Source organism: Guillardia theta (assembly GCF_000315625.1).
Source record: "Guillardia theta CCMP2712 unplaced genomic scaffold GUITHscaffold_40, whole genome shotgun sequence".
Classification (NCBI taxonomy): Eukaryota; class Cryptophyceae; order Pyrenomonadales; family Geminigeraceae; genus Guillardia; species Guillardia theta.
In genome coordinates, this window is record NW_005434634.1 from 534186 (window position 1) to 560819 (window position 26634).

Consider the following 26634-nt stretch of genomic DNA (forward strand, 5'->3'; position numbering starts at 1 on the left):
GTTTCTTTTCTTTGTCTGCTCGGGCATCGGCTTCCTTCTCATCCTGTCGTTTGCTTTTTGTCTTGGTGCGGTTCGATACTCCCGACGTCATGAAGCAAACTTCAACCTTCCCTCCCCCTCCCAGAGAGAATGCCTGAGATGGAGGGGGCTTCGGCCGCGGAATCCATGGGCGATCACGAGATATCTGACTTCCGCGAGAGGTCTTGACCTGCAAACTTTCCTTCCCCACTGCGTTTCCGTCCCGTGAGTTTGATGATTCAGATGATGAGCGAGCTCGCTTCAGTTCTGCTCCTCCAGATGATGTTTTGGGTTGGATGGGAATCTTAGAAGAGAAAGCAGGTGCCTGATTGACTGAAGCACTCCGTGTGGAGCTAGCGAGAGGTTTGATAGGGTCAGACGTTATAGGCAGGGGTCTAGGTTGGTCTGGTTGCTGGGAGGGAGGAGGAATCGCCTCCAACTTGATCAGACGTCCTTCAGCACGTTCCTACAAGAGCGTGCGTCATTGGCCATCGAGCTGTCAAACTCCATCTTACCTTCAGTTCTAGATTCAGAAACATGATAAGCTTGTCTGCATTGTCTGGTGCATATCCTTGCGATTTGGCCTGCATGTAAGTTGTCAAGAAGATTTTCTGTCTCAGTCTCTAGTTGATGTTACATGTTGAAGCATCAGGAGCCTGCCCTTGATACCCTCCGTGGTCATCGCAAAGACTTCTTCCATCTCGAACTGCAGAGCAGCTGCCACCTGCAATGGTCTCAGAATCCTGGAAAGAGAGCGGAACAGCAAAGGACCTGCTCGGTGAAGAGGCTTGTGATTTCCCTCTGCATCTTATGTGTTGTTGAACTGGATGCAACGCTCTTCTCCTGCGAACTTCTGACTTCTCAGCTGGCCAATGCTTCTGTGCCGTGGACGGTAGTTTTCATATCCATCTCTTGCAACGCCAGTCAAAGCTCTCCGCCCTCTTCATTTTCCCTCATCTTCCACTTGTTCCTCCTTGTCGGCCTCTATCATGTCAGTTGCAGCGGTGTGCTGCTTCAGCAGGACCATCCCAGTCCCTCCGCTTCCACCACAGATTCAACTCCCATGGCGTTCCCCCGATCGATTTGATTCGAATCAATCATTGCCATATGAACAGTTGAACCGAAAAAAGTCACCAAATTCGATTTCAATCGGTTCAAACAATTTTGAATCTCCAATTCCCGCCATGCAGAATTTTGTATCCCCTCTCTTCTGCCCCTTATGGTAATCCCTTCCTCCCCTCCTTCCTTCAACTAGCTCCTCCTCTCCCTGCCATACCTCCCTACCTCCCCTCCTTCCTTCAACTAGCTCCTCCTCTCCCTGCCATACCTCCCTCTCACAGATTCTTCAAACTACATCCCCGATGGCTCCCTGCGATTGATCTCAGACAAGGTTAATCGGGTGTAGCGGTCTACGACAAGTTTCGTCTTCAGTGAATAGTATTGCCTTGTTGTCTCAATCAATCAAAGAATCAGCATGGCAGCCAAGAGCGATGTAGAAAAGCTGCTTGAGGAGGTTCAGATCACTTCCAAGTCTTGGCTGGGTGATGAGTTGATCAGCGCACTCAGCTCAGAAGATCTTGAAGGCTTGGACGACGAATGGGCAGACGGTCAAGATTCAGACCTGGATGATATCAGCTCGTTGACCTTCTCTGATATATCATTAGCCAAGCCTTCAAGAGCAGCAAAAGCAGACGACGATTATAGGCATCTGACTTCCAAATCAGATTCAAAGAAAGGAGACAAAGACGAGATCATCAAATTGAGGGCACAACTGGAAGAGCTGCGAAATCAAAACGAAATTCTAGAATTTAAACTGAATCATGCGCATCGCAGACGAGAAGACGATATTAATCAGGTTCGCGAAAAACAACTAAAGCCCGCATTAGAGACGATCTCGCAGCTTGAAAGGATGCGCGACAAATGGAAAGAAGATGAGAAGATTCGAAAGGAGGACTTTCTACATGCTCTTGAGATCTCGCAAAGAGATTACCAGGAAATTCAATCTGTCCCACCAGAAAATCGTGATTTGAAGCAAGAAGTAGCATTGCACGTTTGGGAGCGAATAGCTGAAGTTCAGAAAGGAAGGACTGCGGCAAGAAGAGAAGCCGATGCTTTACGTGAATCTCTGAACTTAGCCAATGCTGAATTGCGAGACGTCCATGGAAGGTGGGAAGAATCCGAGAAGATTGCAAACGCAAGATATGTAGAATACAGTCAGAACTTGAAGACTTGGCAGGAAAAATGTTCAAACCTTCAGCGTAATCTGGATGCCCTAAATGAAGCCATAACCTTGCATGAAGAGAGAAGTCGAAGATGTGACGAAGCAGAGGCTCGAGAGAAGAGAACAGCACAGGAATTGAACAATGCTGCAATCCGGGTTGGAGAGCTGGAAGCCGTCATAGCAACTTTGCAGAACGAAATGAAGAATGTCATGGAAGACTCTCAGGAAAAAACGCGCGTTTCGAGCATCCTTCAATTGGACAAAGACTACTTGCAGAAAGAAAACGCGGATCTCTTGTCCAGATGTCAGAAAGCAGAGGAAAAATTGGAGAAGAAAGCTTTCAAAGTGAAGGAGCTTCAACGAAGCAAGGAGCAGCTGGAATTACAGATGAGAGAACAACAGATCTTGACAGTAACAAGCAATGAGGAAAGAATCCAGTCACAGATCGCAGCCCTGCAAGAACGTGCTCAGCAGGAGATTGGAGAGATAAAGAAGAACACAGCCGAGTTTTATGAGAGACAAAATCAAGCCCTCCTCGATGCCAAGGAGGAAGCTTTGTCTGAACTTGAAAGACTTCGCAAGAGGTTATCCGATGTTGAGAAGGCCAAAGAGCTTGCTGTCCGAGAGCACCTGGAGTTAGTCTCGACCTTCGAGTCAAGAGTAGGAGAAGCTCGAAGCCAGGCAAAAATCAAGGCAGCAGAACTTGAAAGAGCACACATTGCTCAGGAAGACGCTCAGGCTCTGATCCGACAGCTTAGACTCGAAGCTGAAATGTATCGCGAGAAAGTTGAGCTGCTGAGAACTGAGCTGAGCTCGCTGCAGACGTCCTCTGCCACTAGAATCACAGAACTGGAGGCGCAAGTTACAAACAATGACGCGAAGTTAAAATTGTTTGAATCCATCGAGAGTGACTTGGTAACCATGACAGACGACATGAAAGGCACTCTTTCGTATCCGGAATACGTGCTGCAGTCTGACTCCCGTGCTCTCGGAAAGATTTCTTCCTACGATCACTCGAGAAGAATCGCTCAAGCAATGTCGCTCGCGCGGAAGGTGATGGAGCAGCAAAAGGAGATCGCGGGCCTCAAGCAGACCATCGACGAGCAGGAGTCTCACATTGCGAGGATCTCAGCTGAGCTCAGTCAAACGAGCTCGTTGCTGTCCAAGTCCCCGCAGCCTCAGGATGTGCTTATCCAGGCCATCTGCGCCCGGGACGAGGAGCTCAAAGTCCTGCGGGCGGACATGAAGAGGATCAAGAGCGTGCATAACCTGTTGAAAGAGGAGCGAGACGCTCTGAGCTCGCAGTGCGAGCAGCTCAAGTCAGACTTGAACAAGTTGTCTCGCGTCAAGAAAGCGTCAGAAGATGTTCAAGCAGCGATCGGTCAACTGCAGTTCCAGCAAGAGGTGATGAGATTGTTTGATGTGATGCTCGTGACAAGCTGTCTCCAGCTCAACATGCAGAGGATCCAAGAGATTCGAAAGGTTGAAACGAAATCGTCAGGTGACATTCCTAGATAATCTACTCTGTCATGATGTGGTGACCGAATGAGCTAGATTCAATAAGACTAAAGGAGAATCAACCTCACGCCATCTGGTTTACTAAGCTCAAGAACAGGAAATAGTAGAAAAAATCACAGGGAAGTAGAAACATATTTCAAATAGTTTTGCAATCCATGTCAATGATTGAATGTAAATGAAGGAAAACTTTCGGATCAGGTTCCCGCGCTCAACAAGTTACGTTTCCTGGACAAAGCTGCATGCTTAGACACCAGAGACTTAAAGGCTGGTAGCTCCGTCTTCCCTCGCTCCTTGAGCGATTGGATGCCATCCTCACACTGCCTCAGCGCGACATCGATGGCGTCAAGAGCAGAAGCCACGGACAACTTGTCCATCCTCGTCTGGTTGGTTATGTTCTGACAGTGCTCTCCGAACCGCAGCGCCTCGATAGTCTCGTCCCCATGGCTGTCTTCCAGCGTGCCAGTGACGAGAACGTACGTTCGGCTAGAGCCTCCAAGAGCGCCCTTGAGCAGCATGGTCAGCCGAGACTCGAGGAAGGGAACGTGACTGCGCTCCTCGTTGAGGGCCTTGATGCACTTCTTGAGCACGAGCAGACCGCTGTTGATGGACGCTGCTTCTCTCTTCGCGCTCCCCTCCACCTTGGACTTACTGATGTGCTCGCACCCTGCAAGATCTGCGAGGACGAGCTGCGAGCGGATGATGAGCTGCTCTGTCCTGTCGACCCCAGCTGAATCCTTGCTCCTGTTCTGCTGGAGGTTGACGACTAGGATTGTGTGAGCTCTACTCGATCGCTCGTTCATGGCCGTAGCTCTGTATCGCTTGTTCTCCTCTCCTCGTCGAAAGACTTCCAGCAAATCTCGACGAGATGCTACTGTAGTTTCAGCGGCTCCATGAAGTTCAAATCCAGAGGAAGAGGTTCGGAGATTGACTTTCTTGCCGTCCACAAGGTCGGTGACGACCTCCTGATAGACCTGCACGTACTGCACTGAGATCGCAAGCGCTGACAACTTCTCTCGTGCCATCTTCTCTCTCGCGTCCAGCAGCTCCCACATGCTCCGCACGACGATTCCGAGCTTCGAGCTGGTGCCTTCAAGCTCGTCCATCCACTGTGGGGGACCGAAGAGCGAGAAAGTCTTGCCGCTTCCTGTCTGCCCGTACGCCAGCACACAGGAGTTGAATCCGTTGAGCGATGAAATCACCGCGTTCCTAGCGAAGTTGGAGTACACATCCTCCTGCCCGACCTGTGCGTCCATGACGTTGGAGAAGCGAAACGAGCGGACGCCAACCCCCGGGATGTATGCAGCTACGCTCGACTTATCGACCGAGAGAACTTTTGACCTGCCGAACATCCGTCGCTGCCCCTCGTTCTCATCAGCCGCTTGGGAGCCATCTGGGCCTCGCTTCTGTCCGCCTTCGCCCGCACGTGCCTGACTGGGATGGGCTGAATCGATGTGCATACGATGTACCTCAGCCTCTTCTGGTCTTACCTCGCCAGCAGAGCCTTGACTGTAAGAGCTCGTCCTGTCGTCTTGTTGAACACTCAAGTGGGACACGTTGGTTCTCGCATCAGATTGTGCTCTGCTGTTGGCAAAGAAAAGGTTCTTAGCGTCCTGCAGCATCTCCATTAGCTCCGAGGAGATGTCACTTTCATTCCCAAGGAACTTCGATTTGATCTCACTGACTGACAGCTTAAGCTCTCCCATCGCCTCCTCCCTTGTAATCTTCTGCCCTTTCTTCAGCATCTTGAGACGCTGATGCAACGGCAGAATCAGCCCAGTCTCCTCTTGATGTCCGGGTTTGAAGCGAACCGCCACCCGTATCTTGTGGTCGTGAGCAACTGAATCGCAGCTGCTCCACTTGTTCCTTGCGGGAAAGAGGTGATCCCAGAAGAACGCTCGCCACTCGACCACCAGCCCCTCGGGCACGTAGAGCGCGAGCTCGTTGGATATGATGCGAGAAATGAGGGCCCATCCGTCTTCTCCATCATCGATCCAGCTTCTGAGCGTCCTTGATACGCATCTGAGCATGACCTGTCGCGAGTGATCAATAGAATCCTGAGTCAACCTTGGAAACCCAAAGCTCCATCCTAACTTTTAGAAATGCAAGCTCCTCCCTTCACGCGTCTTCCCTCCCCATGTCTGCATCATCACCTCTGCTCTCCTCTCTCCTCCTGCTTACCGCATGTCGCCATCCCACAGCTGGCAATGTCAAACAAAGCGCTTGCATTGCCGTTGAACCAGCAAGTCATGATTCAAACTTCTCCTCTAGAAATTCAAATCATAGAGCAAGATTTGCATCAGGAGTGAAATGACAAAGTACCTAGCAGGCGCAATGGGACGAAGGCTCAGGAGCAGTTCCTCGAGGCGTGAGGGGAGGAGGTAAGAGGAGCAGGTTTGAGAGGAGGGAGTAGGAAGCACACTAAGAGGACGAGCTCTCCAATGCGCTCTCGCCATGCTGTCGCCTTTTCTCTTCTGGCAGCGATCTTGACGCATGCCGGGGTTCCAGGATCGCGCGGGCGCATCCCAGGACGAAGGATGGCATGTTGGCAGATGCTGAGATTGAGGGGACATGGAGGCGAGTTTGATTACTTGCCGGATGAAGGTCTCTTCATGAGTACTGAGGAGGAGGAGCCCCGGCCGCGAGAAGAAGGAGCGCCGATCACAAGCCTCCCGGAAGCTATCCTCACCCGAGCTGAGTTAGAGCAAGTCAAGTACTGGAAGAGGGTCGAACGGTCCATGGAGGCTGAAGAGCAGGATAGCGCCAATGACACCATACCGTATCCCGTTGAGAAACTATTCGTAAGCAGCAACACTACGGACACTTCTTGGCGAGCCATGGAACTCATGAAGGAGTGTACCATGAACGCAGTGCAAGGCAACGCCGAGATGTCAGACGGATTTCTCGTGTTTCAAGACATGTTCGAAGTGGGAGAACAGTTGGGACTGTCGTTTTTCCATCAATTCTTGAGGTTTGTCATTGCGCTCGCCAGAGATGGCAAGGCTGAGACTGCGGACGGGGAGAGGGTGTTCGAGTTCATTGTAAATCAGGGGATTCGTCCTACAAAAGAAACTTACATCCTCGTGATGAATGTCATATGTGAGGGAGCTAAACAGGACCCACAGCGAGGATATCTTTCGGAAGGATATCGATGGTATGCAAAATTCCGGAAAGACGGGTTTGAAAGTGACGAGGAAGTAAGAGAGGCGTATTTTGAGGTCTACGAGGCGCAGAGCCCCAACGTCTATGACGTGGATTTCTATCGAGATAACTGGTGCGTGCTCTATAGTGCTGAAGACCGCCTGTGGCAAGGAATTCCTGAATTCGGGATAGAACCGCACGGTTCCTACATTGATTTGATCCCTGAAGAAGATTTATGTAACAGTACTATACAAGAGATTTTCAAGGGAGAAGACAACGAGACATCTTCAGACATCAACATGACTGAGAGCGAATATTCGAGTTCTTTCTAGCTGAGGATGCCGATCCACTCGGTTGGGAATCTTCCTCGTCGGGTGCCTCCTCATCGCTTGCATCGGACTGAGTTGACGAGTCTGGTTGGTGCCATGCAGCCTCAGCAGCGACATCTTCGACTACAGACAACCTGGAAGGAACAAGACGTGAGGTCCTGACTATCTTACATGCAACAGCATACCGCACGAGGCTTTCGAAACCGAGGGGAAGAATGGGGATGGAAGCAAGGAAATCCGCAAGAGCAATCGGATCAAAGAAGCGTGCAATCTTGTCGCAGACGTCTTCAAGATTCTCCCAGTGCGTTAAGATTCTTTTCTTGACATGGTGCAGATCTCCTTCGAAGTAGATGAGACATTGTTCCAAGTCTTTCTCGAGGTCCTCGTCGAGGTCCGAGGGGGCAGGCGGTTTCGACGTTGGAGGCCCAGATTCGAGAAGCTTGTAATTTACCCTGTATTCAATAAGTTTATATCTGTCCTGTTTGATCTTGTACTCGATCTCAATCCTGTTCCCATGATTTGTTGCATGAACGCGTGCCGCAAGCGTCATTCTCTTCGGCTTGCATTCCCATGCAACACATTGAAGCTCTGACATCAACTTCCTACCCAGCTCCACAGAAGTCCTGCTCTTTTGGCACTCTTACTTCGGGTCACACTGAAGACAGAAAGCTCAACGTACCAGAGAAACATCGTCGGAGTTCCACCTCAGAGAAGTTGCTTTCAGTAAATTCTGGAATCGGGTTGGGTCTGACTGGAAGGGATACGTTGATAATCTAAGTCTGTTTGTGTTTGAAGCATTGGAGACAACGAGGGATGAAGAGAGTAGGAGAGCTCGTAAGATCATACAGCAAACTGCATGCTTTACCAGCCTCCTCGCCATCGCTATCTGACCGGTCACATCGATATGAGCATTCCTGTGCTTGGTTTTTTAAAATCTGTAAAAGATAGAAAATCTCTTGTAAAACAGAAGGCAATGGCGTGAGGTGGGGAGGATGCGAGCGGTCGGGATGGAGCTGCTTGTCACTCTCCTCTTGAGCTTCATCCTCGCACATCCTGCAGCAAGTCAGACGCTCTCATGCACCAAGAAGATGAAGCTCCGCGACATCATCGCCACTTCAGACCTACTCGAAGCCTCCGACAGCCTCGGGGAACTCGTCAAGTGCTTGAAGATCGCGGTAGCCAAGGACAAGACATCCTCTCAGCTATGGCGGCGGTTGTCCTCTGCTGTCGTGAGATACGATGCTGTCGAGGCCTTGCGGCTCATCGAGGATGGTCTGGCTGCTGTCGAGCAGGCGAACGCCCCGGGCTCGGTTGGCCTGTGGGCCATGAAGGCAGAATTCCTTGACAAGCTCGGATCGGACGAGCAAGCAGAGGCAGCATACAAGGAGACCAGAGCGTTGCTTCCACAGTCAGACCTGACATGCTACAATCTTGGCTTCTTCTACATGACCAGGAACAGGTATGATGAGGTAAGTGTTGTGGTGCCAAGTGATCGACAGAACCTAAGATGATCCTAGGCTCTTGCCGCCTTTCTTGAGGCTGCGAAGCTCAACCCAAGATCGGGACGGAATGCTGAGGCTGTTGGAGCAGTCTACTTCGGCAACGGGATGGAGGAGGAGGCGCTTCCATGGATGAGAAAAGCTGTCGAGCTCTCACCCGATGAACCCAATGCGAGGATGAACCTTGCGAATGCGCTGGGGAAATTAGAGAAGTCAAACGAGGCTGTGCAAGCATACATGAATGTGCGACTTTAGGTTTAGCTCTCTCAGATTGATCCTTCTTGAAGGTGTTGAGGTTGGATCCCACCAACGAGGACGCCGCCTGCAAGTACGCTTATTTCAGTATCCAGGTACGACGACTTTGATTTCTGTGCGGAAAGATGAAACTTCAGGCTGAAGGTTTGCAATTGGAAAGACTATAACAACTACATCAAGACGATCAAAACCATCGTCAAGAATTCAATTCGTCAAGGACGGAAATCAAGTTTGACTCCTTTCAACGGCTTGATCATGCCGATCAGCATCAGCGATCAACTGCTTCTCGCTAGAAGCTACGCGTCAGCCTCTAGAGCTCAACAGCTTCCTCCTCCTTCCCGCTTTCATCGACGGTCTCTTGCACCTCCAATGGCTGGAGCTGACATGCGGCAGAGATCGCGTCCGAGTCGGCTACCTGTCTGCTGACTTCCGCAACCACCCCATGGGCAGAGAGCTGTCTGCCCTGCTGCCTCTGCATAATCGATCAGGAATGAGAATGCGCATTGTTTTGCGCTCTCCTTGACCCTGCCATCCAGATTTCGTCTTCATTTGTTACGCTCAGAACCCCCCGCACGCAGTTCACGACGGGAAGTACCGGAAGATGGTGAGGAGGACGAGGACGAGGAGGACGAGGACGAGGACTCACTCGTGCTGACCGTGACTGCCAAGTTCGTCGACTCGTCGGAGGCGCTGAGAGAGATCAACCCGCTGTCGGACGAGGAGGCAGCAAAGATGGTGGGAGCACAAGAGTTCGCCCTCCCATGGAAGTGACAGTTCGCCTTAGATCCGAGACGACCAAATCGACATCCTCGTTGACTTGATGGGATACACGCACGGGGCGCGGGAGGGGTTGCTTGCAATGAAACCAGGTGCTCCTCTGCCTTGGCTCCTGCTCTTCCTCCACAAGCTTCGCTCCTCCTTTGCTTCTCCAACCCAGAATGTCCGTCCTTCCGTGATGACATGGAGCAGGGCGCGTGCAACTCGGCTTCAAGGGCTACATGAGCACGACAGGAGGAGATTTTCTATCCCACCTGGTCTCTGATGCAGTTAGTGTACCTCCTGAGCTTGCTGTCTTTTACTCCGGTCAGTTGTTGTTGAGAAGGAAACCCATGACGCTTCCTAGAGAAACAGCTGCAGCTCGGAATGCTTTTCTCGTCCTCCACTCATGCTATCAATCACCCGGAGATGCTGTCCTCCAGTCTGATCTCGTGAGCCTCTCCTTGCACCCTCCTGCAAGTTGCTCCAGTCACACCACAAGGACAGCCGTAAGGAAGCTGGTCTACCCGACAAGATGTTTATCTTCGCATGCTTCAACACGCTCTACAAGGTATATCCTTCCTTTTTTCTCCCTTTCCTCTCTCTCCTCTAGCTCATCACTCGTTGATCTTGAGCAGATAACTCCAACACTCTTCCTTGCATGGCTCAAGATCCTCAAGAACGTCCCCAAGAGGTTTCAGATCCCCAGCCCATTTGCAGTTGACAGCTCGCAGTGTCCTCTGGTTGCTCGAAGAACCGGCAGACGCGAAGGCACACTTATGCAACTTTGCACGCGAAAGAGGAGGTTGAAGGAGGAGGCGCTGGTGGTGATGGTGGTGGTGGTGGTGGTGGAGGAGGACGAGGAAGAAGAGGAGGACGAGGACTCATCAGTGACTCTCTCCTACTCAAGTTGATTGCAAGCGCCTGATCTTCACCAAGAAAGTTCCCCTTGAGAAACATCTGCAGGTGTGCCAGTAGTCTGCTAGGTAGCGGGAGCAGAGATTGTGACAATCTGTCAGGTGAAGGCGAACGCAGACTTGTTTCTCGACACACCCATGTACAACGCTCACTCAACAGCCGCCGACGCCTTATGGGCAGGGTGAACCACTTCGTTGCCTCCCCCCCCTCCCCCCCCTCCCCACCCCCCCCTCAGATGTAGTTGCTGTCTGCCTGCCGTGTATCTCTGCTCCTGGACTCGAACTCACTTCCTCCTGCGCGCCTGTGACGCACTCATGACAGCGTTCCCGTCCTCACGCTTGCGCGAGAGAAGATGGCCGCACGAGTGGGAGCCTCACTTGCTCTCAGCCTGCACATGCCTGAAGTACCCTAGTGTCCTCCCCTGCCGCTCTGATTCTTCACCAGCTCATCGTCAGGAACATGGAGGAGTATGTGAGCGTAGCGACCTTGCTGGCTAGGAGGAGGCGGAAACTGCAAAGAATCAGAGAGAAGCTTCTCAGGATGCGGAAGGATAACAAGGTCCTGGCATGCGCGGGAGGAAGTGACAGGAGGTGAGATAGCAGCAGGTCAGGACGTTCGACGTGCAAGGATGGATGGCAAGTTTTGAACGATCACTTCGGATTAGTCTCGACTTACAGTCGCTTTCTCTTCACTCACATTTCCACATCATCGCGTACTCACAGTGAAACCTGAATCTACTTGCGGACTGAACAATACGGGCCATCAACCACCTTTTTCTCTGCCGCACACATTTCCTGAACATCCCCTTCCCTCATCAACTTACATCTTCCGTTCCTTACCCAGTCCAACCATTGCAAGCACAGTTGCAGCAGGCACTGGAGCAACGCTCAAGCTGTTCTGAATGTTCTCGAGCGTCCTCTCCCATGGCTTGTTCTCTAGGAACGTAGGAAGCTGCCGGCTGAGCAGCTCAAACGACATGAACATGATGGCTGTGTTGGGCACCACACGCATCAGGTGAGGCCCAAGGCCTGAATAGAGACCCCTCCTGCCTTCCTCGCGAGCGATCAAGGCGATTGATTGAAACATGCTCCTGTATCTCGTCGAGGCCGCTTCCCTCATACGTGTCCGCACAACCTCATGAGGATACGTTAAGATGGACGCAGCAGCCTTGGAACTCCCAGCGGCCAGCAGGTACTGCCAAGTCGTGAGCTCCTCAGAACCTGACGAGCCCTTGAGGTTGGAAGCCTTCATGCTTGCCTTCATCTTCTCGTAGAGGAGGAACTGGACAGCTCCCTCCGACAATCCCCAGTAAGAAGCAAGAAGACCTCTGTACAAGCCCTTGGGGCCCTCTTCTGCCAAGATCTTCTTTGCCGTGGCAACCATCCCCGTGCCTTGTAGCTGCATCCTCGTCTTCACCATCCACAGGGGGCAGGTGACTGTGCTGCTCAAGCCTCCCGCTGCCACTGCTGATGCCATGTGAGTGGCCGGTCCGTCTCCTATCACAGGCTCCAGAGCATTTTTCGTTGCCCCATAAGCCCAGAAGTAGCAGGACCGGGTCGGGATGATTCCAACGAGCGATAGCGAGAGTCCTCGATACAGTCCACCTACTCCCTGCTCCTTCAGTATTCTCGCTCCGACTCCGAGAGGATTCAGCCCGAGCCCAGCGTTAGCTCGTGATTGCAAGTTCGTCTTCACCACCTCCAGCGGACACGTGATGGCAGATGCTATGGCCCCAGCAACTCCACCAGCGAGGAAGTTGCAGACCCCCTGTACCGAAACCTTAGGCATGCGAAGTTCGGGGAGCTTCAGCTGGGGAATAGAGACTTGCGGGAAAGACTCGATCGAGTCAGCTAGCTTCCCCATCCCTGGGCTGTGAAATGTTCCAACAAACCCTCGAGGAGGAACCCTATACTGCTGTCCTTGCTGCAAAGAAGCTCCAGCACTAGCCGAGGCGGCACTCACTAGAGATATTTGAGCTATGAGTATGCAAGCCGAAGCTCTCAGACGTCCTCCCAAAGATCCCCTTCTACTTCCAGAAGATGCACAATTAGCAGTTTGTGCAGAACTCGAGGCACGAGGCAACAAACTAGAAGATCGCGTGGACTGATGGAAGGATGTAGTCGTAGGAGAGGACGAGGAAAGGGAGCCGCACAGATATGCGGAGGAGGAAGATGATGATGACGACGACAAGCAGCAGCAGTGGCAGGACGAGGAGCAGGATCGCCGCCCTCGACCGGCCGGGTGCATGGCGGGGGGCCGGATGGAAGGGTCACGGGGCGGGTGACTGATGGGGGTGGTGGGGGTACGGGGCGAATTCAAAAGGCGAGGTAGGGGTACTGGTTTGATGAATCGGAAGGGGTAGGGGTAGTGAGATCCAGGAAAAGACTAGAAAGACGGGTACTCTGAAGTACTTCTAGGTGTGTAGAACGGGGGGTGGTGATGAAAGAGGGTGGTCATATCTGGCATCAGAAGGGTGGGGTCTACTGAACAGCAGGGTCATTGAGCAGGTATCGAGGTACGCCCGAAAGAAGGGATGAGAGGGGGTAGGGGTAAGGAGAATGCTTCTGTGTAGGGTAGGGGGGGTAGGCGGAGGGATCTGGCCTCCGATCGTGCGAACGGGGATCCAGTACGGGTGCGTTCCTTGAGAAAAAGAGGGGTGGATCGTGCGAGGGGTGCAATCAATTAGGAAACGATGGGGTGGTAGTATCCAACGGTTTCTGCAACGGAAATTGAAGCGACCAGTGAGCTTTGAGACGGTGAAGAAACTTTGTGAAGGGCGGCAGCCGCGGCCCGGGCACTGATGAGGATTTACCTTGAAGTAAACCGTTAGTTAGGCCCCGTCGAGCTGGCAAGGCCCCCGGGCCGCCCGGGCCCCCGGTCGCGTTGAGTGGGTACGTACCGGCGGCGCGGCAAGTTAGGCCGCAGTACGGTAGCCTTGGGCACTGCATGACTTGAACCGTTCAATTGCCAGCCCAGTCACCGAACGGCGGACCCACATCCGGGCCCGGCGGTCAAGTCGACTCAGTTGAAGTCATTCAGTAAAAGCCTCGACGTCTGGCAAGGGCCAGTAGTCTGCCGACCGGTGGCACTGGCTTGAAAGTTCTGGCTACTCGAACGGTGCCGCACGTGCTGCTGCGAGCAGCTTGAGCTGTTTATATGTCTCAGTGCCAACGTCACCCCATCACCCCCTAAAAGCCTATCTAAACAAGGGGTATATGTCAATACCCACCCGTGTGTGATGAAAGCTTACGCACTAGGGCAGTGGGGGGTAGTCACCAGGGCCCTCTAAACCCACTTGCTACACCCCCACCTCCCTCCCCCCTTGCCTCCCACCCCCTAGTCAGGCAAAAAAATACCCCACCGTCTAAGATTTACCTCGAATGTACCCCTCACTTTTCCCAGTATGTACCCACCCTTCTGAGCAACTGCACCTTCCCTTACCCCCATGCCTATACTCAAGCACCCACCCTTACAAGCAGCTCTTCCTGCAGGGGGGAATACCCCCCTACCCAATTATTTGACGACAAACGTACCGGTACTGTAAGGTACCTAACGCGAACCTGAGATGGCGGCCATGGCTCAGAGGAAGCGAACGGGAAGCGGGATCAGCTTGCGCCCTCGCCTCCTCCTCTCTGTCCTTCCCTGCCTTTCGCTCCTTCTGCTCTCAGCTGTAGATGCGTTTGTCATTCGGGGTTCTCTCATTCCGCGCAGGGCAACCGCCTCAAATTGGTGCTCCAACCAAAGGATGCCCTCCCTCCGTACGGCTTCCCGTCCCAACATTCTTCGCATGACAGCCACAGCTCCGGAAGTTGAGACAAACTATGACGAGGTCACTGTTGACAACATCCGCAACATCGCAATCATCGCTCACGTTGACCATGGCAAGACTACCCTTGTCGACAAGCTTCTTGAAGCCGCGAAGGAGAACATTGACAACGAAGACGGAGGCGATCGTGCGATGGACAGCATGGACTTGGAGCGCGAGAGAGGGATCACCATCATGTCGAAGGTGACATCCATGGCATGGAACGGCGTTAAGCTGAACATCGTCGACACCCCTGGCCACGCTGACTTCGGAGGAGAAGTCGAGCGAGTGATGTCCATGGTTGACGGAGTCTGTCTTCTCGTCGATGCCACCGAAGGACCGATGGCTCAGACGAAGTTTGTGCTGATGAAGGCGCTTGCCCGCGGTATCAAGCCGCTGGTGGTCATCAACAAGGTCGACAGGGACACGTCCAGGGTCGACGAGGTCGAGGGCGAGGTCTTCGACTTGATGTGCAACTTGGGCGCCACAGATGAGCAGCTGGACTACACGACTGTGTACGCTTCTGGTAGAAATGGCTGGGCTACTCTGTCGCACCCTGATGGACCTCGTGAGAACATGAACGACCTTCTCGACACCATCGTCAAGACGGTGCCCAAGCCTTCTGTCTTGGATCGTCCGAGCTTTTCCATGGTTGTCACCATGATCGAGGGAGACTCCTTCCTTGGAAGGATCTGCACCGGCAGAGTGAGCTCTGGCGTAGTCAAGGTCGGTGACACTGTCCAGTCACTCTCTGCCGACGGCCAGAAGGTTGACACTGGACGTATTACCAAGATTCTTGCAAGGAAGGGAACGGGCAAGGTTCAGTTGAACTCAGCGAAGGCTGGAGACATTGTACAAGTTGCTGGTCTGCAGAAAGCAACAGTCGCACACACTATCTGCTCGCCAGATGTGGAAGAGCCTTTGCCCTCGGTTGCCATCGATCCTCCCACCCTCGCCATGACCTTCTGTCCCAATGACTCTCCTCTCGCGGGCAAAGACAAGCTTTCAACCAAGCTCACGTCTCAGATGATTGGAGAGCGTCTCAGGGCGGAGGCAGAGAACAACATTGCCATCCGTGTCGCTCCATCTGAGGAGAGGTCGGAGGCCTACGACGTTATGGGACGTGGTGAGCTTCAGCTGGGCATTCTAGTCGAGAACATGCGCAGGGAAGGCTTCGAGCTTGGCGTCTGTCCGCCTCAGGTGCTCTACAAGACCGGGCCCAAGGGTGAAAAGCTGGAGCCAATCGAAGATGTAGTCGTCGAGGTGGACGATGAGTTCTCCGGAGCTGTCATCAACAAGCTCTCCGAGCGAAAAGCCGTTATGACCGACATGCGTCCAGCTGCAGAATCTGGTCGTACTCGTATCACTCTCGAGTGCCCCACTCGTGGGCTTCTGGGTTATCGCTCCATCTTCTTCACCGACACCAGAGGAACTGGTGTTATGATGCTGCAGTCAGTTGACTCGATCTGACTGGTTGGTAGGAATCATGACCAGGGCCTTCAAGGCCTACGAGCCATACAAGGGTGACTTGGAGAATATTCGCAAGGGAGTTTTGGTCTCGATGAAGACGGGAGTTGCAACTTCCTACTCCCTCGGCAAGCTTCAGGTCTGCATTCACCTCCCTTGCCTTAAAGGGATCTGACGATAGCTGCAACTCAGCCCCGAGGAGAGATGTTCATCAACCCTGGTGTGGAAGTCTACCCAGGGATGATCATTGGGGAGCATTCACGCGATAACGATCTCGAAGTCAACCCAATCGAGGCCAAGCAGGTCTGAAGCTCATCGTTGGAGTACCAATCGTTGCTTATCGCTTGGCAGTTGACCAATATGCGTGCTGCCGGAGCGGATGAGAAGATTCAGCTCACCCCACCCAGAGATTTCACCCTGGAGGAGATGATCCCCTACCTTCAACCCGACGAGATGGCTGAGGTTCGCAACGCCTTTCCTTTCCTTTGAGTCCTCAGGTCTGAATCCTTCCTGCAGGTTACTCCCTCGACTATCCGCATGAGGAAACAGATTTTGGATCCGAACCTTCGCAAGCGTAAGAAGTAAGGAGCGAATTTTCCCGTCCTGCCTTTAGCTTCCTTTCTAGATTTGTTATCTTTAGCTGTGCTTTAATTGAGTTTTGAGTACCTCTAAATCTCATGTCATCGTTAAATTGCATTTCTTCTTGCAAACATTCGCCCTATTGCCATATTTTCTTTCTTTGAGACACGAGTATCTATGTCCTTCAGTCACACCAACTTTTGCAACGTCCCCGTCATCATCAATGTGATTTTCATGGTCCAAGTGCTCGTTTCCCTCCTCCCTCTTGTCCTCCTCATATTCCTCTTCCTTATATTCCTCCTCATCTCATCATCCTTATCTTCATCATCTCCCTACTCGTCCTCACATTGCTCATCGTTCTCATCTTTCTCATAGATTCCTCATCTTCTTCTTTCTCATCTTGAATCTCCTTCAGCTTCTCCATTTCCTAATCGTACTCTTCGTGGCTACCATGAACCGCTACTAACAAGGTGGGGTCCTTTTCAAGTGCAATCATGGGGTCATTTGCAGTAATCGAATCCCACGGGTAACTGGACAGGAATTAGAGGGGGTGGTTTGGGGATGGCTGGAGTATAGGGTGAGGTAGTTGGGATTCCATATGAAGGGGTGGGGTGAAAAGGCTAGAGAGCAGGGGTGAAGAATAGATGGACTTGTTGGGGGTGGGGTGGAAACCACATTCGAAACGGCGGCATGGAGAATTTGAATCTCAATGTCATGCGGGCGAAGGAAACATGGCAGGTAAGCTGAAGAGAGAAGAAGAGGCCTGGATGATGATGCAGAGAGATGGATGCAGATGGGAAGAGGAGCGAGACGAGGGAGAAGAAAGGGAGAGGAGGGATTGGAAAGAGAGAGGAAAGGGAGAGGAGAGGTAATCAAGTAGAAATGAGGACAAGGAGGGAGAGATGGAAGAGAAGAGGAAAGCAAAGATATGAGGTGAGGGGATAGACGGAGAGGAGACAACTTCAATACATTCCGATTCATATCATAACCATTTCGGCATAGGAGGACTTGCAAACAGAAAGAGAGTACCTCGCCACCAAGGAGGAATTTTCCAAGACAAAATTTGTTTATCTTGTATGTCAGCTGTCTTTCCTGTCAGTCGTTTGATTGAGATCAACAGGAGCTAGCTACCAAGAGCGAGTTTGTGAAGGAAATACTAGCAGGCACAGAAGTCGATGCGGATACAATCGACAAAGCGGAAGAAAACTTGGCAGAGGTATGAGGAAAGAAGGATATTTGGATCTCCTTAATGGATGTCTTGCTATTGAACAGTCAAAGTCAAGCTGCAAGAAGATCAAAAACAAATGCAAAGCGATGAAAGATGAAATTAATCAAATACTAGTCCAGACTCTGCAAAAGCAAAGTGAGCTTGAAGCCAACGCAGCTGAGCTCGAGGTCGCATGGCCTTGCGTTGTTCTTGTTGATCTCACTGGGATGAAACTCGATAGGCTTTGAAGAACGGGCAGAGAGATGAGGAGAACCAGAGCTTGGAAGAGAAGGAGAAGTTGGAAGCGAAGATTACAGAAAAGCAGGTGGGGATCATGCCTCGTAGTAAGCCAGAGCTGACAGCTGTGATAGAGCGTGTTGGCCCAACAGGAGGACGACATGCGGGAGTTGGGGCAGAAGAAGCAAGAGCTCGAGATCAGAGGTTGCTTTCAACGTCAATAATGTCTTGATAACGGTCATGTAGTCCGAAACCTCGAGCAAGAAGCGGAATCTCTCGCTGCGGACGTGAAGGTCAAATATGGTATGCTTCCCTTGAACAAGATTGTTACATGTTTGTTCTAGCATTCTCCCGTCGACATCCACAACAGCCGAATCGCGTCGTGGTACAACAGTGCGAACTCGCTGCTCAACTCGTTGAGCGGAGGTAGTCTTGCATGACCTGATCCACCTCTGTCGCTCACCCTTCCCCAGTCAAACAAGTTTCCATGCAAGAAAACGCCATCCTCATCGAGTTCGAGGTCCAGGCTTTCCATCGAAGGTTCTCCTTGCTCTTTGGCACATTGCCGTCTGAGGCTCGATCAGCGACAAGAAGCTGTACTCCATGACTGTTGTTCTCAACCCTTCTGCGACTCTCGCCTACGAGGTCAGGACTTCTTCCCCCTACATCCCTCCCAGTGTCATGACGTGTTCGTGCAGCTTCGCCTTGAACCGCCTGACATCGATGCGTCTGACCTAGAGAATGCCTACTTGATCGAGGTTCCTCGCTCCCTCCTGCTGCACCTTCACGCGCTCCTTCCTTGATTCTCTCAGTTCCCTCCCTCTTTTCCAACCCGGCATCGCTACTTCTTCGACTCATCTTTGTCCCTCCAGTGCCCCGACGGCAATCTTGCCAAGTTGTTTCAGGTTCGATCCCCGTCCGCTAGTCACCGGACTCACTCAACTACAGGAAGTGAAGAATCGGCTAGCTTGCCGACTCGCTCTGGAGAGCGAACTAGACACTCTCCGAAACAAGTTCTCGGTGCTGCCTCTCCCTGCCTCCCGCCAGCATGATGCTCTTGGCAGATTGAGATCGCAGAGGAAGGAAGCCTCCTCGTCGTCTGCGTTTCTCCTCTCGCCTCTCGGAACCTCGCCAGGTGCCCCCCCCTCCCTCCCCCTTACAGATTCTCTGCATCTCTCCCTCCCTCCTCCCATCCCCCCCCCCAACTCTCTCTCGATCCTCCCTTCTGCGTCTCTTCTTATCGCTTCCTTCAGGTCTCCGGCGAAGGCTCTCCCCAAGTGGCAGTGTGAGGTACACCAGCTGCTGGTCCCCCACTCCCCTCACCCTCTCTCAGATAAGCATCGAGGCTGACTATCCTCGGCCGCACATCCTCCCCGAGCTCGTTCAGGTCCAGCAGGCGGTGACTCACCAACGTCTCACTCGCGCCATCAGGTGCGGTCGGGCGCCTTCGCTTCTCCCGGCATGAAGCGTGAGCGCGCCATCATGGAGGTGGTCAACCGGACGGGCCACAGGTGCCGACAAAATCTGCATGTTCCAACACTCACTTCCCGCAGAACCGTCGCTGCCATGGTCGCCGACGCCTCTGCTAGGTTGGGGCTCTGAGGCTGCAGCTGATGGAGGCGTGAGCTGTGCTTGTATAAGTGAGATAAGATTAAAGATTGAACTAGAAAGAGTAGGAGAAGAAGTGACGAGAGAATCAGAGCTGCACATCCGAGGCGATGCGATGGCGCTTGAGGATGGCGGCATGACAGTTTGTTGCCTGTGCAATAGTTAGAGCAGAAATGAAACTATGTCTCACAATCGACCTGATCCTTGCGCAAGGCGATGACTCGGTTGTCCTCGAGGACGATGAGGTGAAAGTCTTTGTCACCCTGCGGCAGCCGTTAGTGCAGCAGCAGCAGGAGCAGAAGCGAGGGGTTGGCACCTTCTCGCCCTCGCGAATGAGTTGGACGAGATGCTTGAGGTTCAACACTTTGACGTCATTGCACATGAGGACCTGCCATCGACATTTTCACACATCAACCTGCGAGCTCAAGGACATCTTGCCTGCATGTTACAGAGAGCCTCGTACCCTGCGTTTGTGCTGTCCTGCAGCACCTGGAGGACATTGAGGGAGGGAGTTACGATCTGCTCTTACCTGTGAGAGAATGACGGCCTCCTGGTCCTCGATCTGCTGCTCTCCCATGAGGGCTCGGTCGCATAGCCGACGAGGACTTGTGTTGTACCTGCGTGCAGTCCAGTCAGGAGCCACTAGAGTCGCAGACATCTGACCAGTCATCGCCATATTCATGCAGGTAAGGCTGAGACAGCGGAGTGAAGACCAGGCCTGAAAAAAACTTATCTTGATGTAAGGGAGCAGCGAACCGACCTGCGTAGATGAAGTAGCGGGGAAGAAGATCGTACTGCTGGATGGGAACCAAATGCTTCAGAGGCTGCGCCTCAACCTTACAATTTCATCCTCAGACATCTTTCAGCACCAAGCCGGACCATACCATTATCTTCATCCTCTCTCCATTTCGCAGAATTCCCATTTCTATCTTGTCTCCTGAACAAGACTGAGTAAAGTTGGACATCCTGCAGCCGGGACTGACCTGCAAACTTGCGAGAGAGCACATAGTCGAAAGAAATCCTTTCTCGATTGCGAAACACTACAGTCCCATCGTTTCCGACCACTTGGCCGTCAATTTCAAGAATCACGTCGTGCTCCTTCAACTGCGAGGGGTTAGGATGAGCTGAATCCTTTCACAAGCTCATTCACCTTCTGAGCACTGTCAGTCAGTGGGCGAATCTTGCATATGAGCACTCCAGTCTCGTTGGTTTTCATGCCGTAAAAGGATCGTAACTGTTGTCCTCTTCACCCAAACTTGCTTGCCGGCACCAACAACGATTCACCTGAGTGTTTTCCATGGCCTGACAGCTGATGCCGAGGGCAGGGAATCCCTGTAACGAAAACTTAGGATCCTCGAGGAAAAACTGCTGCAAGAGCAGCACCACATAGACTCCACTGTTCTTCTCCACATCTCGGAGGAAATGATTGATGATCGGAACCGGGATGATGAAGCCGATGTTTTCAGCTCCCTCCAAGCTCTGGAAAGCAACACCTACGACCTAGCGGAAGCGTATGAGAAGCATCACAGACATCAGCAACCTCAGCCTGCTGACCTCATGGTTGATCAATGCCGGCCCTCCGCTGTTTCCTGGGTTGATCGCTGCATCGATCTGGATGGCTGGAAACCCGCAGGTCAGAGGCATCAAGCAACATGTCCCTTCGAGGATGCACACCTAGCAGTGAGGTCGCACCATGCACGTACTGCTGAGGCTCGACTCGTGAGACGACGCCGACGCTCACTGAGATGTTGTCTCCCCCCGTCGGATAGCCGACAACAGCTACTGGGTCTTGTAGCTCAGGGATGCCTCCGAACGTCAGGGGTCGAGTTCCCTCCCAGAACTCCTCGGAGTCAGTGGTCAGCAGGGCAAGATCGCACTCGTGTCCCACTGCCACCACCCTCGCAGTGTACTTGGTCGGGTCTCCGTGCTTGCGAATCATGACATGCGCCTGGTCTGCGACGCAATGTGCGTTGGTGATGATCCTTCTCCCTTCGATTATGAACCCAGACCCGGTGCTCTCCCTCTGCTGCTTGGTCTGCCATGGCATGAACCAGTTCGGACTTGCAGCTACTGTGTAGACTTTGATGATCGAGTTGAAGGTCATGGAAAGGTCCACCGAATTTCCCCATTTTGAGTGCGGCCATGATAAAGAGCGGACTCCAAGCGCGGTGCGGGAGGCCTTGGAAGGAGAAGCAGGCAACCTCGATCCAGTAAGAGATCTGGATAGCGAAGCTGCTCTGCTTGCGGGAGGAGCAAGAATCCCCTTCAGAACCAAATTCTCTTTCTTACTCGAGACTGCACAAGAAAGAAATCTTCGCAGCATCGCCATGGTTGATCAGCAGTGAACTTCTTGCGTTCAGTCCAAGGAGAAGGGGAGGGAGGGAGGGAGGAAGAGGTCGAGGAGGAGGAGGAGGAGGTCGAGAAGTCTCAGGACCCCTACAAACCGAACGTCTGCAGCGGCTGCATCGCCGACAGCATCGCCGAGGAGAACCAAAACGGTTGAGCGGGGATGAGGGCTACATGTCAAAACTGATCCGGAATTCCTTCTTGTGACAGAGTCTTCCCGGAGTCGATTCCTCAGCCCTCGTTCGTCCTCGTTCTCGTTCTCGCCCTCGCCCTCGTCCTCGTCCTCGTCCTCGTCCTCGTTCTCGTGCTCGTGCTCGCCCTCGTCTCATTGTTATCCTTCACTTTGTTAGATGGCCGACGTGCTCTGCCTCTCTCACTCGCTCTTGCTCTTGAACATCAAGTTTAGCTTTCGTTCTACACCTCGATTTTACAACATTAATATTGTTTATTGCAACTCACTGGGAATCTTCCATCGAGTTTCCTTGGTCAAAGTGTTCAAATAATATGATTTTCCTGACCTCCTTGATATCTTTCGAACCCACTCACCTTGAACATGATCGTCTGTCTTCTTTTTCGCTTGATCTTCACGCAAAGAATCTTTCGCTCCTTTCCCAGCCTTCATGCTTGGTAAAACAAGGGGAAAGATATCATCTCCAGGCTGTTGGAAGCCTTTCTCGTCCTTTCTCACATTTCGTTGAAGTTTTCTTGTCGTTTCACTTGAAAGAAACAGCTTCAATCGTTCGACAGCTGATTGTAATACAGTCTTGATTTGATCTGAACCATTCCCTCGCCCTCCGTTTGCTGCTTCCTTACTTTCATCCGTGCCTCGCCTCAGCCTGGACTTGCAAGTCTGCGGTCGTTGTTGCACTTGACAAGTGGTATCAGCAACGCATGGAAACGAAAAGGAAGAATTACCATCTCGAGAAGTCTTGACAAACCTCTCCATCATCGCTTGCTCGTTCGATTTGCTTGAACTTGCCTGGTTTGATTGCCATTGCAGCCTGACGCGACTTCTGTGTCGCAATTTTTGCATCAGGATGGACCTTTGTCTTTCCATCTCTACATTCATCGCGTCATGGAGGGCAGCACTCTCGCGATCGTGTCTGAGGAAGACACTTTCTTCTTCTAGACCTTCACGGTCATTCAAGACGTCGCACAAAGAGTGTTGATGATGGCTAACAATCAAGTTCCTCTCCTTCTCCGGAAGGTCTGGGATGTTTCCGAGCGATGTATACAAGGCTGTTCTCAACTTTGACTTCAACAAGTGTGCCAAGTCCGACGGTATGTAGCTTTCCATCTTCACATCCGGCCTCTTGAAAGTCTGTAGCAACGAGTCCGAGGCTTTGCAAGCGTGAGATGTGATGGTATCGGCACTTGAAAGTCTTGACTCATTCCAGTTCATTCGCCGTGAAGCCTCAAACTCCCGCTCACTTGACTGGTCCATCTTGTACTTGAGATAGAGAGGCATGGCGGAGAAACTCTCCGTTGTCTTCGATGAGCTTGCATACGCCCTGGCACGAAGTCGTTTCCAAACACTTCCTTCTTCGTAGCCAGAGCTCGCAAATGTCCCACCTGGTACGACATGCAGGAGTGGTGGATCCCCACAACCCGACATCATACGATCCTCCTCTTCCCCTCTCTCTCTCCGCCTTCAAGTCTACCTCGCCCCAACCCTCGACGCCTTGCGGACGTCGCTATCATGCCATAGCCGTTGAAACTGTGAATGACTCTCCTGTACACCCACCCCACCTTCTCATATTAAAACTACCCCACCCCTGGCATTCCCTGCACCACCCCCAATCCGTCTATCAAATTCACCCCCATGCTCTGCTTTCGGTTTTTCGAAATCGGAAATGAAGGGAACTGGCGAAAAGGAGTAGAGGCAGGGCAGAGGGCAGAGGGCAGAGGGCAGAGGGCAGAGGGCAGAGGGCATGGCAGGGAAGGATCTGAGATGTGATGAGGACAGGGGTCACGATGAAGACACAGCGATAGGAAGAGGATGACAAGAAAAATCACGACAACAAAGGAAGATGCTGGACGGGATGGTCAAGGTAGGAAAGCATACATAGGCGAGAGGCTGCAGCCGAGGAAATATGGACGGAAAGGGAGTCCCATAGCAATAGGGAGAGAACTATAACGCTCACAGAATGTCCATTCTCAAAACCATCTCAGCTCATGAGTGGAAACGGCGAGTGAGAATTCTATTTCACCAATTTCAGGAAACGATCGAACTGGAGGGTAGCATGCCTGTTTTCAGGGTCGAAGTTCCATGATTAAGATTATGGCGTGCCCCGTCAAGGATCCGAGAGCGGATATCACCATGACGTTGACGAGATTTGTCAGGTTTCGCACATTCCATGGCGGATTTTGGGTTGGCCAGCAATGGAACTACGGTCATGTTCTCGTCCTGTGTTGATGATAGATATCCTCCTGAGAACATAATCGATGGGTAATCTGTTTGAATGTGATCTCATGACTCATCTGACATGTTTCGGTCAAGGAATGACAGCACTTTCTGGATCACAACGGGGCTGTGAGTCTTGTGCTGCTCCCTGAGGAATCGTTGACACATCGCTTTCAAGATATCCACAGCAATTTATTCTACAATTCGACGGCGATATCAAGATCGACCGTATCAAGACGATCACAACGGATGTAAGGAAACTCAAGGTCCTTCCACGTTGTGAGGGGAGCGAGGGACTCAAGTTTCTCCTTGCCAGTTGGAACGATGCACAGAGAAAGCGCCGACGAGCTTCGAGGAGATTCATCAAGTGGAGTTAGCACACAAGGGAGGAAGAGTTCAAGTCGAGTCGAGTCAGGTGCGCAGCCCTCAGCGACATGCAGGTGCTGAAGCTCTTGAGCAGATCAGTGGCAGCCCGACTGCATCCTTCTTGCGCGTCACGATTGAGAGCGGGTGGGATGACTTTGCTGCTGTGAGGCGGTTCACGATAGAAGGGAGCAAGGCTTGACTTGTGCGATAAATGTTTGCCGTCCTGTCTTGTGACTGGCATCTAATGTAGATTTTGTCATTACCTCGAAGCAATGTTAGTGAAAATTTCTTGACGTTGGTCAAGTGCGAATCAATAGAGGATGGTAACTGATCGGATGGCGTCAAACCGCTTCAGATCCTTCGGCTCTGCCTTGTGGAAATTTCTTCGCAAATCCACTCGACGAAGAGACTTGGATGAGGCCACTTGAATGAAGCGCAATGCACCGGCCAAGCTGATGTGTTGACACCTGACTGCATGACACGTCATCAGCTTCCCGCAGTTGTCGGCGATGGCCTCGAGCTCGTTGTCGCCTATGTTGGTGTGCGAGACGTTGAGAGTCTCGAGGGACATGCTGAACTCCGAGATGTACTTGAGGCCTCGCGGCGTCAGAGACTCGCACCACGCCAGGTTGAGCACCTTCAGCCCCCCGCACCGGCGCACTAGCATTCGCAGTCCGATGTCGTCGAGCAGCGAGACGTAGCTCAGGTCCACGTCCTCCAGGCTGGAGCAGTAGGTTGCGATGGTCTGCACGGTCTTGGAGGAGATGTTAGGCAGCATCATGCACTTGAGACTGATCAGCTGAGGACACTCGGACGCGAGCACCACGAGCGATCGATCAGTCAGCGTCATGTTGCCACTGAGATCCAAGCTGGAGAGATTTCGAACTCTCCGGATGTTCGAAACTCCTTCATCGCTGATGTTCTCACACCCGGACACGTCCAAGGAAGACAAGAGGGCGAGAGAGTCGATGATGGCGGCAAGAACCTCGTCGGTGAGGGCTGAGTTGAGGCTCAGGTCCAGGGTCCGCAGCGACTTGGAGAAACTGATGGCTCGGAGTCCTTCTGAGGTGAGCCCGGAGCACTGCGAGACTCCGAGCTGCCAGAGGTTTTGACAAGCGCTGGTGATCAGAATGATGGCGTCGTCTTTCAACCATGGGCAGCGATTGAGAATCAAGCTAGTGATCGTGATGTTTCCATGCGCAACGATCGAGAACACTGTCCGGTTCGTCAACTTTGAACAGCCGGCAAAGTTGATGTACTCAAGGCTGTTTTCACAAGACCGCATGATCCGATTGGCAGACTCATCTTGTATCCTGGATCAAGCATCAGTGATCTGCACGTTGCAATGGAAGTCCGTTCTTACCGTTCACAGTCTTCAAACTCCACACACCTGAGTTTGCCTGTGATTGTGTTTGCAAGCAGCTCGAATCCATCCTTGTCAATGTGTTTGCAGCCTGAGAGGTTGACGCTTTGAGTCTCCTCGAGCGGCGACAGTCGCAAGAAGAAGCTCAAGGCAGAAGAGGTGAGGTGCTGACAGCCCTTGAGGTTCACGTCGGTCCACGTGATGGGCAGGGAGCAGCACCTCCTCCACGTGCGGCTGACGCACCTCACCGTCTGATAGATGAAAGCAGAGTGCAACGTAGAGAAGAGAGCTGCCAATCCCAGACAGTCCTGGTCTGACTTGAGCTCTGAGATCCTGCACAGAGGTGTTCGGTTGTCAAACAGTGAGTTGTAAGTCTCCAGCAGGGTGATAGCTAGTCGTTTGTTGCTCGTGCTGACGGATCTATCCCAGAAGACCTCAGACACTTTCAACGACATACTGTTCTGTGACATGAGGTATGTCGCTCGAGTCTCCCCGCACAGGGCCAACAAGGCGCTCAGCGACTCATGCAGCATGCTCGCGGAGTGTCTTGCCACAACGAACTCGATCAACTTCGGAACTGCTCCGTTGCCGATGATTCTA

At 52.3% G+C, this 26634-nt stretch overlaps 11 protein-coding genes across 11 annotated transcripts; 5 read left to right on the forward strand and 6 right to left on the reverse strand.

Moving 5' to 3' along the window:
• Positions 1-1492: 1492 nt before the first annotated feature.
• GUITHDRAFT_139768 (hypothetical protein) lies at positions 1493-3861 on the forward strand (the record flags this gene model as incomplete). The annotated part of the gene is made up of 3 exons (XM_005831465.1): positions 1493-3643; positions 3689-3740; positions 3794-3861. 3 exons carry the CDS (start codon positions 1493-1495, stop codon positions 3859-3861), a joined length of 2271 nt encoding a protein of 756 aa, XP_005831522.1.
• A 279-nt stretch (positions 3862-4140) lies between these two features.
• GUITHDRAFT_46798 (hypothetical protein) lies at positions 4141-5043 on the reverse strand (the record flags this gene model as incomplete). The annotated part of the gene is made up of 1 exon (XM_005831466.1): positions 4141-5043. A coding segment is annotated over one exon (903 nt), but the record flags the coding sequence as incomplete, so codon positions are not given.
• Positions 5044-7189: 2146 nt separating this feature from the next.
• Positions 7190-7774, reverse strand: GUITHDRAFT_109659 (hypothetical protein; the record flags this gene model as incomplete). The annotated part of the gene is made up of 2 exons (XM_005831467.1): positions 7190-7358; positions 7410-7774. The coding sequence occupies 2 exons, from the start codon at positions 7772-7774 to the stop codon at positions 7190-7192; spliced, it is 534 nt and encodes a 177-aa protein (XP_005831524.1).
• Positions 7775-8216: 442 nt separating this feature from the next.
• On the forward strand, positions 8217-11246 carry GUITHDRAFT_109660 (hypothetical protein; the record flags this gene model as incomplete). The annotated part of the gene is made up of 14 exons (XM_005831468.1): positions 8217-8693; positions 8742-8966; positions 9011-9073; positions 9541-9582; positions 9648-9713; positions 9763-9847; positions 9948-10061; positions 10102-10186; positions 10242-10305; positions 10373-10624; positions 10674-10700; positions 10754-10833; positions 10974-11055; positions 11097-11246. 14 exons carry the CDS (start codon positions 8217-8219, stop codon positions 11244-11246), a joined length of 1812 nt encoding a protein of 603 aa, XP_005831525.1.
• Positions 11247-11317: 71 nt separating this feature from the next.
• GUITHDRAFT_152990 (hypothetical protein) lies at positions 11318-12903 on the reverse strand. Its single transcript, XM_005831469.1, has one exon. It carries the CDS (start codon positions 12513-12515, stop codon positions 11472-11474), a length of 1044 nt encoding a protein of 347 aa, XP_005831526.1. The 5' UTR covers positions 12516-12903; the 3' UTR covers positions 11318-11471.
• A 1536-nt stretch (positions 12904-14439) lies between these two features.
• Positions 14440-16509, forward strand: GUITHDRAFT_109662 (hypothetical protein; the record flags this gene model as incomplete). Its single annotated transcript, XM_005831470.1, has 5 exons — positions 14440-15892; positions 15939-16063; positions 16117-16227; positions 16276-16386; positions 16441-16509. 5 exons carry the CDS (start codon positions 14440-14442, stop codon positions 16507-16509), a joined length of 1869 nt encoding a protein of 622 aa, XP_005831527.1.
• Positions 16510-17193: 684 nt separating this feature from the next.
• GUITHDRAFT_139774 (hypothetical protein) lies at positions 17194-19549 on the forward strand (the record flags this gene model as incomplete). The annotated part of the gene is made up of 18 exons (XM_005831471.1): positions 17194-17241; positions 17506-17577; positions 17624-17719; positions 17776-17898; positions 17952-18035; positions 18082-18151; positions 18194-18240; positions 18292-18373; positions 18421-18487; positions 18532-18592; positions 18646-18705; positions 18760-18852; positions 18896-18967; positions 19012-19082; positions 19201-19237; positions 19281-19334; positions 19379-19458; positions 19501-19549. The coding sequence occupies 18 exons, from the start codon at positions 17194-17196 to the stop codon at positions 19547-19549; spliced, it is 1266 nt and encodes a 421-aa protein (XP_005831528.1).
• Positions 19550-19978: 429 nt separating this feature from the next.
• On the reverse strand, positions 19979-21659 carry GUITHDRAFT_72154 (hypothetical protein; the record flags this gene model as incomplete). Its single annotated transcript, XM_005831472.1, has 10 exons — positions 19979-20044; positions 20085-20172; positions 20219-20273; positions 20316-20391; positions 20504-20659; positions 20706-20789; positions 20840-20887; positions 20942-21055; positions 21110-21174; positions 21230-21659. 10 exons carry the CDS (start codon positions 21657-21659, stop codon positions 19979-19981), a joined length of 1182 nt encoding a protein of 393 aa, XP_005831529.1.
• Positions 21660-22346: 687 nt separating this feature from the next.
• On the reverse strand, positions 22347-23369 carry GUITHDRAFT_109665 (hypothetical protein; the record flags this gene model as incomplete). The annotated part of the gene is made up of 1 exon (XM_005831473.1): positions 22347-23369. One exon carries the CDS (start codon positions 23367-23369, stop codon positions 22347-22349), a length of 1023 nt encoding a protein of 340 aa, XP_005831530.1.
• An 873-nt stretch (positions 23370-24242) lies between these two features.
• Positions 24243-24983, forward strand: GUITHDRAFT_95055 (hypothetical protein). The gene is made up of 5 exons (XM_005831474.1): positions 24243-24350; positions 24402-24434; positions 24484-24571; positions 24622-24720; positions 24766-24983. Exons 1-5 carry the CDS (start codon positions 24259-24261, stop codon positions 24868-24870), a joined length of 417 nt encoding a protein of 138 aa, XP_005831531.1. The 5' UTR covers positions 24243-24258; the 3' UTR covers positions 24871-24983.
• GUITHDRAFT_72182 (hypothetical protein) lies at positions 24982-25956 on the reverse strand (the record flags this gene model as incomplete). The annotated part of the gene is made up of 1 exon (XM_005831475.1): positions 24982-25956. The coding sequence occupies one exon, from the start codon at positions 25954-25956 to the stop codon at positions 24982-24984; it is 975 nt and encodes a 324-aa protein (XP_005831532.1).
• Between the last annotated feature and the right edge of the window lie 678 nt (positions 25957-26634).